The 16,079-nt window shown below is 50.1% G+C and overlaps 1 protein-coding gene across 1 annotated transcript; it reads right to left on the bottom strand.

The window, feature by feature from the left end:
• Positions 1-393: 393 nt before the first annotated feature.
• On the bottom strand, positions 394-11,156 carry SDSL (serine dehydratase like). The gene is made up of 8 exons (XM_010598954.3): positions 10,594-11,156; positions 7,704-7,886; positions 7,411-7,450; positions 6,558-6,697; positions 4,710-4,798; positions 3,720-3,947; positions 1,911-2,035; positions 394-792 (listed from the first exon to the last, which is right to left on the bottom strand). The coding sequence occupies exons 2-8, from the start codon at positions 7,863-7,865 to the stop codon at positions 599-601; spliced, it is 978 nt and encodes a 325-aa protein (XP_010597256.1). The 5' UTR covers positions 7,866-7,886; positions 10,594-11,156; the 3' UTR covers positions 394-598.
• Between the last annotated feature and the right edge of the window lie 4,923 nt (positions 11,157-16,079).

Here is a 16,079-nt window from a genome sequence, read left to right as displayed (position 1 = left end):
ACCTGTGCCTGTTTCTCCACTGATAAAACAAACGATAATAATGGTTCCTACTTCAAGTGCCTTTGTGAATATTCAAGAAGGCAACAAGCTGAAAGCCCTAAGAGGAGCTTCTGACACATAACAAGCACTTGAAGACTGGAGATTATTGCCCTCATCCGCCCAGGTCTGAAAAGTGACAGACCTGGTCAACCTGTGCAGGTAGCCCAGGTAACGGAAGCCCTTGTAGGTGTTCAGCGTGGCTAGATCCCTTTGGCTAACCTGGGTTTTCAAACCTTTGTGGCCAAGCTATGTCACTTGGAGTCACTTCATCACAGAGTTTGCCTCAGGGTTGTATGCACCTTCTACAGCCTCATGGAGGTGGAGAGACCAGACGCATGGGAGTTACACACTCAACTCAGAAAGGGTTTATTGGCCAGGGCTGCAGTGAAGCCAAAGGGAGTGTTCAGGAGGGCTTCCTGCACGAGGCTGCTGGCACAGAAGCACAGAAGCTTCCACTGCTGTCTGCTGGCACAAATGTTGCTCTCAGCCAGCCGCAGAGATGTCCATGAGCCTCTTCCGGGGTCTCTGGGTCTCGGCTGACCCTCCCAGGCCAGGTCTCTTAGCTCTGGCCCAGCTGGGCTTTCAGGGCCTGGAGCTCTTGGCTATCAATGCTGTTGCCTCCGCACACGATAACCACAACTGAGGCAAGGGAGGGGCTGAGGCGGCCCTCAGCCTGGAGCCGTCCCAGGAGACCCGAGTAGATGGCAGACAAGGCTGCCCCGCAGGCAGGCTCCACCAACATACGCTCGTCATCTGCCCAAGAAGGGGTGGGGAGAGGAGAGGACAGAAAGAGAGAATCAGTTAATGTTCAGCAGGCCCTGGACACCAGAGACCCATGAAGTCATCCATCCATCCATCCACCCATCTATCTATCCATCTATACATCCGTACATCTATTCATCATCCATCCATCCACCTACCCATCCATCCAGCCATCATTCATCCATTCATCCATCATCCATCTATCTAACCATTCATCCATTCATCTCACTATCCATCAGTTGTCTCTCTGCCCATCCATCAATCTTACCATCTATGTAACCATCCATCCCCCTATCCATCATTAGACTGTCGGTCCATCCATCAGTGTGTCCATCAATCAATGTTGTCCATCCATCCATCCATCCATCCATCCATCCATCCATCCATCCATCCATCCATAATACGTCCTTCCATCCATCCTTCCATCCTCCTGTCTGTTATCTGACTGTCCATTCATCAATATGTCCATTAATCAATGTGTCCATCCATCCATCCATCCACCCATTTCTCTACCGTTCACCAATCCATTACCCCATCAATTTATCTACCCATCCATCCACATCCGTCTATCCACCATCCACCTTTACACTCACTCAAACATTCATTCATTCAAGCAACAAATACTTGTTGAGCCCCACTCCCTGCCAGGCCCTATGCTAGGAGGGCCCTGGGGACAGAGCAGTGAGCAAGACACACCACCACCCCTCTTCACGGAGCTCAGTCTAGTGATATATAGATGGATAAAAACCAGGCAGTTGTGAACAGATGGGTTGGCACATAAGAGGCCTCAAACCCAGGCAGGGGAGGCTTCCTGAAAGAAGAAGAATAGTCCTTAGTCTTGGGAAACTGATAGGGAGCATGGCCAGGGATAGGCATGCCCAAGGAAGGAACAGCATGTACGACAGACTGGAGGCTGGAGACAGCAGGATACACTCCTTCCTCACCCCACCCACCCTTCTATCGACTCGGCGTGCACTTATTTTGTAACTACTGCATATGCAACCCTGCACTAGGTTTTGAGGATACAGAGGACTCAGAACACACTCACTCTAGAGGGTCCAGAGACTCTGTGGGTCTCCAGCCCCTGGGCGGAGAACATGCTCACTCACCAAGGAACCGCTGCACAGCACTCACGGCTTCCACATCCTCCACCACCTCAGAGAGGATCGTGCACTCCTGCGTGCATGCCAGGGCCCGTGCGGCCACCGTCTTGGCACCCAGGCTCTTGGCCACGCTGCAGGGTGGGGGAAGGCGGACAGGGAGTGCAGGGACGGGTAAGGGAAAAGCTGGAGAAGCAGGCTCCTCCCTGCACCGCCCTGGTCCCCCAGCCCCAGGCTGCTCTCCCTAGTCTTGCGATGGGCTAGAGCTCAGCATCGCGAGCGCTAGAGTGTAGTGTGGGTTGGAAAAGAGTGGAAATGGTTCCAGAAAGACAAGCAGAAGACTCGTGGGTGGAGGTTTCATTCTGCTTGAAGCAAGGACTGAGCTTAGTTTTTCTAATTGGCTACCTGGAACCTCGCACATAGTCAGTGCTTAATAAAAATGACTTAAAAGGCTGTCTTGATTTCAGACGCCTTGCTGTATACACAGTTATATCCTAAGTGCCAGCACCTGATGACGTTCCATAAAGGCGGAAGTGATAGGATCCATGGAGGGGTTGGTGGTGATGACAAGGTAGTGTGTGAGATGAGGCTGGGCTTGGAGGCTGGACCATGCTCTGTTAGTTTGTTCTTCAGATATCGTCCACAGTTGAATTAAAATCAGTTACAAAACGCAGTGGAGCAGATGGAAAAATTGGGGAACTGATAAGGGTGATGGCTGAATAACATGATAAACAAAAATTAGTGTCTCTAAACTGTACCTGTGAAGAACATTGAAACGGCAAATGTTTTGTTACACGGTGTTTACCACAATGAAAATAAATAAATAAAAACTCCTCCCCCCCCCCCCCGCCAAAAATGTAACGGGGCGGAAGCTTTCTGATGATGTGGCAGAAAAAAAAAAAACAACAGAGAAATGGAACTACGTTCGTGATATAGAATATGAACTAGAAAAATGCTAGTAGCCGATTGCCGTCGAGTGGGTTCTAACTTATGGCGACCAGATGTGTGTCAGAGTAGAACTGTGCTCCAGGCTTCTCAGTGGCTGTGGCCTCTCAGAAGTAGATTGCCAGGCCTCGCTTTAGAGGCACCTCTAGGTGGACTTAAACCACCAGACTTTCTGTTGGCTGCTGAACACATTAACCATTTCCACCACCCATGGACTTCACTGGAAACATAGAGGTTATAAAATCATCACCAAAAAGCCAAACCCACTGCCGTCAAGGTGTTTCGACTCATAGCGGCCCTGTAGGACAGAGGAGAACTGCCCCATAAGGTTTCCAAGGCTGTAATCTTTATGGAAGCAGATTGCCACATCTTTCTGCCAAAGAGAGGCTGGTGGATTCGCACCACTGACCTTTCAGTCAGCAGCCAAGCATTTAACCACTGTGCCACCAGGGCTCCTCATATATGCACAAGGGAGGTAGAAAAAAGAAAGAGAAAAAAAAAAAAAAACAAAGACTGGAAAAAATACAGCCAGTCTGAGCCGTATTTGTGTCTGGAGGGTGGAACTGAGTGTCATGTTTCGTTTTGTGTTGTTTGTTCCTGTCTAGATTTTCTCACGTATCTGTAACACACTTAAATTGCTTTTGTAATGATACAAACTCATAAAACTGCTTTTAACTGATGAAACTTAAATGAGTCATATGCCTTTGTCTAATTTTTCAGCACTGCCTTCTAACTTACACTCACCCTGCTGTGGATGGAGTTCCAGGCAAGAAGACCCTCTTGGGCACCCCCCACTGGCCAGGACTGGGAGACTCTGAGGCAGTGACACACCCCGCCCCCAGTCCCTCACAATTCACAATTGCCAGTGCCCACCTGGTGATGCCCGGCAGAGTGACCAGCCTGCCCGCCTCGATGGCCGCATTGAAGCAGTGCGCCCCGCGGGTTTCCATGGCGATGACAGGTACTTGCTGCCAGCCCACCTCCACCAGGCCGGCCACCACCCCAGCCAGCAGCCCTCCGCCCCCTACCGCCAGCACCAGGGCTCCTGGTGGGGCTCCCAGTGCTGCCTTCAGCTCCCGAACCAGGCTGGCGTGGCCTTCCCTGGAGAGGGGGGTGGGAGGAGGGGCAGGGTCAGGGAACTCCTCCAGCCCCCCACAAGTTCCTCACCCCCACATGTATACAAACCCTCTTCTTCACCATCCCCCTCCGCATCCACAGCAAAGGGAGAGGAGACCCTACCACACTTAGATCAATCATCTTTCATGCTCTCACTTGGTTCATTTATTCCTTCCTTCATTCTTTCCCCCTCCATCAACTTCCCAGGTGCTTTCTCAGACATTATTCCATTAAATCCCCCCATGACTTTGGAAAGAAGCAACGCTAGTGTGTGTGGTTAAGAGGGGACCATCATATCACTTGGAGCCAGCCTGACTCAAGTTCCGGCTTTCAGACCCAGTGTCTCTGCCACTCACTCACTGTGTGACCTTGGGAAAGTTGCTTGACCCCCCGCCTCAGTTTCCTCACCGGTAAAATGGGAGCAACAATACCCACCACTAGGGCTCTGGGGAGGATTGCAGAAAAGAGTGAAGAGAGAGCCCTTAGCCTGGTATCTGTCCCCAGAGGACACACTCAGTAAAGAGGACATATTAAACTATCATTTTTACTTTACACATGCGGAAACTGAGGCACGGGTGGTAAGCTGCCTTGCACAAAGTCACACAACTCACAAGTGGCAAAAGCAGGGCCTGAACTCTGACTTCAAAGCTCCTTCTCCCCTCTGGGCCTCATTTTCCCCTTCTGTCCAATGGGAGGACCATATCTCAATGAGGACCTCCCAGCTCTGAGGAGGGGCACCAAGCTTACCATATCAGGGGGTGGTCAAACGGGTGCACGTTCACCCAGCCGTCCCTCTTGGCCAACTCTTGAGCCCTCATATTGGCCTCGTCCCAGACCTAAAGAGAAACCAACCAGGAGCTCCTGAGAATCCAGGTGTCAGGACCACGATGGAGGCTGGAGCAGAAGCCTGGGGTCTCCTAGCTGGCCCTGGATTCAGCTGTCTGCGGACACCCCTGGGGTGACACCAGAGCTGGCATGGACCCAGGAGCCTCCTGGGACAAGGGCAATGACTTGCAGGTGGACAAATGGAATGTGGAGGAAGTGACAGTGTGACATTTTGAGTCAAGGCCTTAAGAGGCATTGTGTGTTTCCTCTACGCCCTCTTGCCATTCCCCTTGAGAAGGACATGGTCCAGGTGGCCACTGGTCAGGGAAGATGAAGGGCACATATGAAAACCTTAATCCTGCCTACAACCTGGGGCAGAATCACCCTAGCTGACCCACAGACCCTCGAGCAAGAGAAATGAAGGTTTCTCACAAGCCACTGATATTTGGGGGCTGTTTGTTATGAACCATTCTCTAGCAGCAGAAGCTGATGCATACAATCTACCTTCTCCGCTCTTCCTCAGCACCCTGTGCTTTCCCATCACAGCACTCATGCTCTGTTGTAATCATCTAGTTGCCTGTGTGTCTTCCCACAAGACTTTGAGCTTCATGCAAATAAAGAGAATGTCTTATTAATTTTTTTTTTTTTTTATCCTCAGCACTGGCTAATACAGTGCAGGCACATAGTAGGTACTCAGTGAGTATCTGGATGGGTGGGTGGATGAATGGATGGGAGGAAAGAAGTGTGGAAAGGGAAGGAGGGTGGGAAGAAAAGAGAGTGATAGATGGACAGAAGGAAGGATGGACAGATGGGTGGACAGACAGGTGGGTAGGTGGATGGATGGATGAATGGAATGGATGGATGGACGGATAGACGGATGGACGGATGGATGGATGGATGGGTGGATGGGCGGGAGGGTGGATGGATGGATGGGTGGATGGGTGGGAGGGTAGATGGGTGGATGGGTGGATGAAAGGGAGGAGGGAAGTATGGAAGAATGGTTAGATAGAAGAATAAATAGATGGCGGAAGAAAAAAAAGGAGGAAGGGAGGGGAGGAAGGAAGGAAGAGAATTGTATACACTAGTATTTGGAGACTAGATTTTGGGTACCATGGCTGGTTTTTAGTTTTAGTTTTGAGGAGTTTTTAAAATCTGCTTTCCAGGGATGATTTTTCCTTCTTCCCAGGAGGCGAGAAGGATTCCGTGCCTGTTTCTTTGGTAACAAAGAGAACCAGTGATACCCTTATCAGTGGGCGTCTTTCATGTCGGGATGGTCTCTAGTTGTTAGGTGCCGTTGTGTGGGTTCCGACTCACAGCGACCTTATGCACAACAGAAGGAAACACAGCCCGGTCCTGTGCCATCCTGATAACTGTTGCCATGCTTGAGTCCATTGTTGTGGCCGCTGATGCTGCCATCATCTTTCTTTATGCTTTTTGTCTTATCAAAGGGTAAAATTCTACAAGTGGATAATACCAAATGCTGATGAGGATGGGGGGAGACAGACAGGCTCCTGTTTGTCAACAGCTTCCTGTTTCTCCTGGGTGCATGCATGGGAGGGCCCCTCGGGGTGAGGAGAGGCCAGGCGGGGGTCCCAGCCATCACTCTACATTACACATCACTCCCTGCCTCAGCTCTGCCATCCTAAGAGAAGACTGGGTCCCAGCCATAGCTCATCCAAGGGAAAAGGAGACAGAAGCTCTTAGGAGTGGGGTGGGGGTGAGGCGGGACCAACCCACTCCAGGCAGTTTCCCCCTTCCTGGGGTCCTTACCTTTCCAGCCAGCTGCACCTGGGCCCCTTCCCCCTGCAGCCTCCTCACCACCTGCAGGGAGGTGCTCTCAGGGAGCACGATGGTGGCAGGAATGCCCAGCTTCCGAGCGGCATAGGCGGCAGCAACACCCGCATTGCCCCCTAGGGAGGCAATGGAAGTAGTGGAGAGGGCAGTGCTGTGTCAGTCTGCTGACTTCCCTCCCCCTCCCCCCATTTTCCTTTGGGAGTCACTCCTCCCCCCACTCTCATATGTCCTGTCATTGGCTCCTACTCCTGGCTCCAGAGGTGGACACCTGATCCAGACTGAGTCAGCAGAGAACTCGATTTCCTGTCCTATGATAGATTCCAGGGTGAGTACAGGACACAAGCTGGGCCAAAAAGACCAATTCCAGGATTAAGGGAAACCTTCAAGAAGGGGTGCTTTCTTTTCACTAGGGTTGGTAGGAGGGTAGGATGCCAGCCTGGAACTCCTGGCAGCCATCTTGCTGCCGTGAGGTCAGTATGAGAATGAAGCTAACATAGGGAAAAGAAAGCCAAGAGGAGGGATATAGAGGAGAGTTCCTAGATCCAGCCATGCCTGAAAGCCACTTATCCCAGAACTTTTCAGTTCTTAAAGCCTGTTAATTCCTCTTTAGCTTAAGCCTGTGTGAATTGGGTTTCTGTCACTTGTTACCATGAGTCCTGAATGATGGAAAGGAAGAGGATATATGAGGGGCCCTTCTGAAGGCATGAGCTTGATGAAGATGGACCTTAAGAGTAGACCAAGCCCTGAATATCAACTGCTGCTCCACCCAGCTCATCCTCCCCTACCCACAGTCTTGAGGACCCCCGTGAAGCAGAAAGAGGTGGGTCACCTGAGGAGCACACCAGGTGTCTGCATCCCTTCTTGGCCACCTGGGAAGAGAAGGGGTGGGGTTGGGGCTAACCTGAGCAGGTGTCAGAGTGGCTGTGTGGAATGGACTTAGACCCTCTTCATTCCACCTACCCCCAACACTCCTCACCCCATACTGCCCAAAGCCCCCCCCCTTCCCATCTGCACAAGCTCCGTTCTCCTCTCCTGCCCTCACCACCATCTAGTCCACACCCTTCACCTCTCCCCTCCCACCTGTACAACCTTACCCCTTCCCTCCTGCCCCCACACCCTCACCTCCTGGCAGAAATGCCCGATGCCCCGGATCTTGAAGGAGCCGGCCGGCTGCATGTTCTCACACTTGAGGAGGATGGTTGTGCCTGCCACCTGGGACAGTGCCCAGCTCTCCAGCAGAGGTGTGACTGTGTGGAACTGCTCACCCCTCAAGGAGCTCTCCATGACAGCAGACACTGAGAACACCTGCAGGAAGACACAGACTTCAAAGCCCAGGCGGCTCCACCCAAGAGTCCCCTTACCCAGAACAGGGAAGGGGGAGGTAGAGAATCCCCCAAATTAGGCTCCCTTAGCTCTGTCTGCTTCCAAGCTGTGAGACTCCAGCAATTATCCACACCTCTCTGAGCCTCGGTTTCCCCATCAGGACAGGGACCCTTTCATTCTGTTACTGCAGCTGCCCATGTGCTGGGGATGTAGAATGTGGCTGATGCATGGTGATGCATGAATGAATGAGGGAGTGGGGGATTCCTTCATTCATTCAAAAACATTTATCAAGCACCTACTACTGCTACATGGTTCCCAATCTGCAGTCCCAGTAATGGACAAGTTTGCCTGAGCTCACATTCTAGTTGGGGAAACAGACCACAAAATTTCTAATAAGAATGACGGGCATGGGGGTGTTATTTTATGGAGAATGGTCAGGAAAGGTCTCTTTCAGTAATAAAACTTTTAAAAACATTTATTGTGGACAAAGAAGCACAAAAAGCCCTACTTTTCTCACCAGAGCAGAAAAGCCTTGGACCAGCCCACCAGTTCCACTGATGACCACCAGGGGGAGTGCTGCAGCCTCCCCAAGCACATACCCATAGGCCAAAGCCCTCAGTTAAGGCTGGGGGTCCCTGCATCAGAGCTGTCCAGACCTCTCGCCCCTAGATCTGACCCCATTCCCTTGTCAGGGTGGCCTCAGGACTCCCCAGGTAGGGCAAAGCCACCTCCTCCCACTTTCATCAATCGCACCCCCTGGTCTGGGCACTGGGGTGGGGGGCATGGGTCTTCACTAGTCCCCAAAGCCAGCATACCCCGGCCCAGGCCTCCCCTCGGCCCTGGAGCCCAAGTACATGGGCTTTGGGGACAAGCAGAGACCAAAGTTAGTAACCAGCTCTGACTGTATGACCCAGACAAACACCTTAACCTCTCTGTGTCTCAGTTTCCCTTTCTGTAAAGTGGGGGCAATAACAGTCCCTAGTGGAAAACCTGGGGGGGTAGTAGTTAGGCACTATAGCTGTTAACCAAAAGGTCGGCAGTTCAAATCCACCAGGTGCTCCTTGGAAACCCTGTGGGGCAGTTCTGCTCTGTCCTATAGGGTCGCTCTGAGTCAGAATTAACTCGATGGCACTGGGTTTCGTTTTAGTTTGTAGTCCTCAGCCTGAGTAATTTGGAGATGTTCTAACAACCGGGCTGAGTACTTTAGAGACGTTGTCTCAGTGGGGCCTCACTCTAGCATCTATACAGGACACCTGTGCAGTTCAGGCCCTGTCCTCTGTACCTGGGTACCATGGTAAACAAGACCAAGTTTGCTCTTGGAGCTGACTTATAGTCTGATGGGGGAGATCAGCATTTAACAAATAATCGTGTAGATAAACGAAATAATTAGGCATGGTGAAAACTGTACATAGGGAAACAAGTACATAGGGATCTGTGAAGGAGAAGAACCAGGGGACCTACTTAGGGGAGAGAAGTAAGGTGGCCTGAGAATGAACTACTCATACAACAAACTGGATGAAGTGCTTGTGCGTTACAGGGTCACTGGGAGAGTTAAATGAGGCCATAAAAGCACTGTGCCTCACGTACAGAATGTGCTTAGTAAATGGTGGCCTTTATCATCATTTCAAAGTCACAATGATTACAGCAATAGCTAATAGCAGTGTGTGATTTACTATGAGCCGGACACCGTGCCAAGCACCTTCTGTATTATTTCATTTAATCCCTACAACAACCCTATGAGATAGGTTACATTACTACGTCCATTATATAGTCAGTGAAACTGAGACCCAGAGGTTAAGTAACTTGTCCAAGGCCACAGAGCTAGAAACGGCACAGCCAGGATTCAAGTGCAGGCATTCTGGCTTTGGTGTCTGTGCTTCTAATCACTATGCATATCTCCCTTTATTATTATTATATTTAATAATTAATCGCCAGTTGTCCTTAGGAGCCAAACTCTCCTAGCTCGACCTCCAGGTTTCCCCAGCCCTCTTAGTAATACTGACCACCCACAAAAGGACAGCAGGCATCAGTTAAATGGGTAACCACAAGTTGCCAACAGCCTTGTCAAGCCCAGACTCCATCAGGGTCCCAGGCCAAAGTCAGGGAATGGATCCCTCCCAGCCTGAGGTCTGGGGCCCAGCAGCTCTCACTGTGTGAGACAGGCCCTGGGGCTGAGCTGGAAGCACTGGGCCCACGCTGCCGCGGAGTAAAGGGCTGGGAAACATGGGCTCTGTGTGACCTCTCAGTGCCTCATTTGCAAATTGGGGGAAAGGCCTCTACCCTTTTCAGAGTCCCTGGGTGGCAGAAACAGTTAAGTGCTCAACCTGAAGCCAAAAGGCTGGCAGTCCCGTAAGGCTGGCAGTTCAAACCCACCCAGAGTTGCCTCAGAAGACAGGCCTGGCAATCTGCTTCTGAAAGTTCCCAGCTCTGAAAACCCTGTGGAGCAGTTTCATTCTTACACCCTGTACACGTGAGGACTCCATGAGCCGTATTTGACTTGAGGGAAACTAACAACAACACCCCTTTCCACCAGTCTTGCTCCCCGCCCCCCACTCCCTTTCAGTCCCTGGGGCCTTTTCCCGTAGGTCACCATTACTGGCACCAGGGCTGGGAAATCCTGGGCTGGCCCTTGGCTGGCAGATTGCCCGGCCCCCACCCCTCTGGCCAGCAGAGGGTCCCCAGTGCCTACCTTCTTCTTCAGGGCAGGCAGGGTGCAGGGTACCCTGAGCTGTCCCAAGGCTCCTGGTGGGGAGTAGGCCGCTGTCACTCCCTCTCAGTTCCCCCCACTCAGCCTGGAGTCACAGACACCACTGCACACCCTCCCCCCACACACGTGGAGAGGCCCCTCACTTCCCAGCCCGGCAGAGTCCAGCTGTGCTCAGCCCTGGCCTGCTGCCCACCTGCTCCCAGGACACCAGCTCTGCCCAGCTTCCCGCTGCCTGAAGTGGCCTTGGCCCCGCCTCCCATGTTAAAGGGCCAGTCCCAGCTCCCAAGGCTCAGGACCGAAGAGGAAAGGGGACGAGAGCAACCCACACTGCCTCCCTATCCCACAATGCCCTGATGAAACTGAGGCTCAGAGAAGGAGCCCGCTTGGCCAAGCCACTCAGCCACAAGGGACAGAAACCTCCTTTGCCCCCCACCCCGGACTACAGTTTTCGTGACACATCTCTAAATCTTCCTCCAGCTCCGATGCTCTTCCTGGACGCCAAGCCGTTCTCCCTGGACCGTTGTTGGTGTCAGCTTAGGTGCGAGACAGGTTAGGAAAAACAAGGACAAGGATCAGCGAGCCATTTTTATCTGGCCCCTCTTTATCTCTGTTATTTTACATTCAACATAGGAAGCCAAACAAACACCTGTTGTCCAAATAAACGACTCTCGCCATTCATTCATTCATTTAACGAATTTTTTCTGGACACCTACTATGTGCCATGTCCTGGGACTCTTAGACTCAAAGAAGACAGCTTGTCCCCTTCCCTCCCGAAGCCTAATGGGGCCCTTGAAGAGCAATTAGTGTCAGTGCCATCAGAAGGGGGCAGCAGAGAGGGAGTGACGGTGGGAGCCCAGAAAAGGAAACTCACCTGGCCCTGGAGGGCTGGGAAGGTTTCCTGGAGGAGGGTAAGTCTGAGTTGAGTCAGGTATCAGGGAGCATGGAGTGCAAAGGTCTAGAATTGAAAGATTGATGTATTTCTGGACAAAGAAGGCAGGGGTAGGGCTGGAGAGGAGGGCAGGAGCCAGAGTCCACAGCGTGCCTGGGCCAGTCAAGAGTCTGGGCCTTATCCAGGGCACTAGGAAACCACGGAAGGCTTTAAGCAGGGAGTGACATGATCAGATTCAGATCTTGCCTGTATCACCATCTCACTGGGTGAACCTGAGCCAGTCCTGCCCGTCTCTAGCCCTCAGTTTCCCCATCTGTAAAGTGAGAGGACCAGCAAGGACTTGGCAGCCCAGGTGTTCTGTGTCCTTCTTTGATTGCATGTAACTGCCCCAGGTTTGATGATTAACTCCTGGCCCCTTGGGGTCAAGTCGAACTGCTTGGCCAGAATCCTTGAAAGGACCTGGCAACTTCACCATCATTCTCAGTATTAAACATGCACCAGTCCTAGTCTGATGTCCTGTCCTGGACTAGGTGCTGGGGACACGGGGGCAAGTGGAGGGGAAAGACCGAGTTCATGTCCTGAGACGGCCCCCAGCCTTGAGGGGAGAGGAAGACACCTAGTCCAGTGACAACTCCAAAACCCTCTTGGAGGACAGAGGGCGGCTGGGGGAGGGGGTATCAGGGAAGACTTCCTGAAGCAGGCAGGACCTTAGCACACAACTGAGGCTTGGACAAGGAACATGGCAGCTGCATTTATTGCATGCCTACTGTATGCCAGGCCCTTTCATGCTGACCAGCATATTCCAAAAGCTTGTTTTTTTTTTTGTTTGTTTTAAATAATTGGATATTTCTTTCTGTGTTGGGAGTTTCATATACATATATCTGTTGTGCATTGAATTGTGTCCCCCAAAATATGTGTCAACTTGGTTAGGCCATGATTCCCAATATTGTGTGGTTGTCCTCCACTTTGTGATTGTAATTTCACGTTAGAGGATTAGGGTGGGATTTTAACACCCTCACTATTTTTTTTTTACTAAGGGCACATCCCTGATCCAATGTAAAGGGAGTTTCCCTAAGGTGTGACCTGCACCACCTTTTATCTTACAAGAGATAAAAGGAAAGGAAAGTGAGCGGAGAGGAGGGGACCTCATACCACCAAGAAAGTGCTGAGAGCAGAGCATGTCCTTTGGACCCAGGGTTCCTGGGCAGAGAAGTTCCTAGTCCCGGGGAAGATTAATGACAAGGCCGACAGAGAGAGAAAGCCTTCCCCTGAAGCTGACACCCTGAATTTAGACTTTTAGCCTACTTTACTGTGAGGAGATAAATTTCTCTTTGTTAAAGCCATCCACTTGTGGTTTTCTGTAACAGCAGCACTAGATAACTAAGACAGTATCTATTTATATGTATCTATAAAAAAAAAAGTATCTATGTATAAGTATCTATGTATATGTATCTATATACATATACATAGTCCTGGATGGTGTAAATGGTTAACACACTTGGATGCTAACTGAAAGGATGAAGGTTTAAGTCCGCCCAGAGACACCTCAGAAGAAAGGCCTGGAGATCTACTTCCAAAAAATCAGCCATTGAAAACCCTGTGGGTCAGAGTTCTACTCTGTCGCACATGGAGTCACCATGAGTCAACTTGACGGAAACTGCGAGGTCTATGTATATGTTGTTGTGTGCCATCGATTCCGACTCATAGCGACCTTATATGGCAGAGTGGAACTGCCCGTCCCATAGGGTCCTCTAGGCTGTAAACTTTACAGCAGCTCACCAGGTCTTTTCTCTTGTGGAGCCACTGGTGGGTTGGAGCCGCAAGCCTTTCAATTAGCAGCCGAGTGCTTAACTATTGCACCACCAGGGCTCACTTGCTTGTTTGCTCCCTCTCCCTCTCTCTCTATATATATAATAATTTCAAATCCATAATTTCATGGATATTACTGCTTAGGAAGAAGCTAAAGCAGGCATTAAAGTTTGAAAAGGGAGTCTGTTTAAAGGAAAATATTAAGTTAAGGCTAGTAGTTTCTAGCATGGCAAAGCAGTATTGCTTAACGGTTTGAACACAGACCCAAATACCAGCTCTGTCACCTACTGGCTGTGTGACCTTAGTTTTCTCAATGGTAAGATGGTGATCAAATGTTACTAATGTTTAATTGGTGTGAGAGTTAAATGAGGTAATATCTGTAGAACATTGAGAACAGTAACAACTACTGCTGCTGTTGGTATTATTACTACATAGAAGTTATTGTTGTTGCTGGGTGCCATTGAGTCAGTTCCAACTCATAGCGACCATGTGTACAACAGAACAAAACACTGCCTGGTCTTGCATCATCCTCACAATCGTTGCAATGTTTTAGCCCATTGTCGCAGCCACTGTGTCAATCTATCTCACTGAGGACCTTCCTCTTTTTTGCTGACCCTCCACCAAGCATGATGTCCTTCTCCAGGGACTGGGCCCTCCTGATGGCATGTCCAAAGTACGTGGGATGAAGTCTCACCATTCTCGCTTCTAAGGAACATTCTGGCGGTTCTTCTTCTAAGACAGTTTTGTTCATTCTTCTGGCAGTCCATTGTATATTCAATATTCTTCACCAACACCATGATTCAAATGCATTAAATCTTATTCATTGTCCAGTTTTTGCATGCATATGAAGTGACTGAAAATACCATGACTTGAGTAAGCTGCGCCTTAGTCATCAAAGTTACATCTTTGCTTTAATGGACTTTTGACTCATGCCACATCATCAGATGAAGGTCCCAAAAGCTTTGCTCCATCCACGTCATTAAGGTCAACTCTACATTGAGGAGGCAGCTTTTCCCAGTCATCTCTTGAGTGCCTTCCAACCTGGAAGTTGGCACTATAACAGACAATGTGCCGCAGGTATTCATAAGGTTTTCACTGGCCGATTTTTCAAAAAAAGTAGACTACTAGGTCCTTCTTTGTCGTCTGTCTTAGTCTAGAAGCTCCTCTGAAACCTGTCCACCATGGGTGACCTTGTTGGTATTTGAAATATTGGTGGCATAGCTTTCAGCACCATAGCAACACACAAGCCACCAGAGTATGACAAACTGACAGATGAGTGGTGGTATACAGAAGAAGTGACACAAAATATGGCAAAAAATTGTGAAGGTGACACGTGACTGTCCAAAGTTTGGGGACATGAACTCGTTACCTCACAGAATCCTTACACAACCTGGAAAGGTGGGTACTGCAATGAATCCTACATTGTGGAAACAGACTCAGAGAGGCCAAGTTGCTTCCCCAAGGTCACACACCAGAGGCAGAGACAGGACTCAAGTCCAGATGGACTTGGTTGCCAAAGTTCCTGGCCTGGGTGATGGAAAGGGTGGGGAGAGGACAGGCTGGCAGCTTCAAATGAGGCTAGAGAGGTGGGCAGGTCACTGACCTGTCCCTTCTTAGAGCTGTGTTCGTCAGACAGCCCCGTCCCTGACACCTCAGGCCATCAAGCACCCACCCTGGCCAGTCATTCCCCAGGGTTATTCATTAAGCTTCATTTCACCATCTTCACCCCAGCTGGCTTTCCCGTCCACCCGGGCAAGGGAACTGTGTGGAGAGGCAGAACAGAGCCTCCAACATGGGGCTTGGCCATCCTGGATTTGCAAGTTTAACCTTGAACTCTGTGTCAAATGCTTTCCAAGTCATAAAGGATTCCCAGAAAACCCAGTGCCGTCAAGTCAACTCCGACTCATAGCGACCCTATAGGACAGAGTAGAACTGCCCCAAAGAGTTTCCAAGGAGTGCCTGGTGGATTCGAACTGCCGACCTCTTGGTTAGCAGCCGTAGCACTTAACCACTACGCCACCAGGGTTTCCAATAACAGCATGGTAGCAGGAAAATGCAAAGTGGAGCACCAATAAAATGCTATTTTTTTAAACTATTAGATTTGTAAAATAATAATAATAATAAATCAAAAAAGCAATAACAACCAGGGCTGGTGTGTATGAGGAAAAACAGGTATGCTCATACATTGCTGGTGTGACCAGGAATCATCACAGCCTCTTGGAAAATAGATCTGTCAATATCTATTGCAATTAGATAAATATCCATACCAACCAAAAGGTAGGCAGTTTGAATCCATCAGCCACTCCTTGGAAACCCTTTGGGGCAGTTCTACTCTGTCCTATATGGTCTGTATGAGTTGGAAGCAACTCGACAGCATTGGGTTTGGGTTTGGGAATTGGCACAGTGGTCAAGTGCTTGGCTGCTAACCAAAAGGTTGGTGGTTCGCCATGGGAGAAAGATGTGGCAGTGTTCCTGTAAAGATTACAGCCTAGGAAACCATGCAGGAAGTTCTACTCTGTTCTCTAGAGTCGCTATGAGTCAGAAACAACTTGAGGGCAACGGGATTGTTTTTTTTTTTTTTTTTTCCCTAAGAAAGAAAGGTACCAGGGGCTGGGGATCAGGTAGGAGGGTATTTATTAGAGCGCTGTGATATTGTTAGATGACCTCAAGTTGTTTCGGACTCAAAGCTACCCTATGTACAACAGAACAAAACACTGCCCGGTCCTGTGCCATCCTCACAATCATTGCTGTGCTTGAATTCATTGCTGCA

This window comes from Loxodonta africana, chromosome 19, assembly GCF_030014295.1.
Source record: "Loxodonta africana isolate mLoxAfr1 chromosome 19, mLoxAfr1.hap2, whole genome shotgun sequence".
NCBI lineage: Eukaryota > Metazoa > Chordata > Mammalia > Proboscidea > Elephantidae > Loxodonta > Loxodonta africana.
This window is presented reverse-complemented; position numbering and strand designations above follow the sequence as displayed.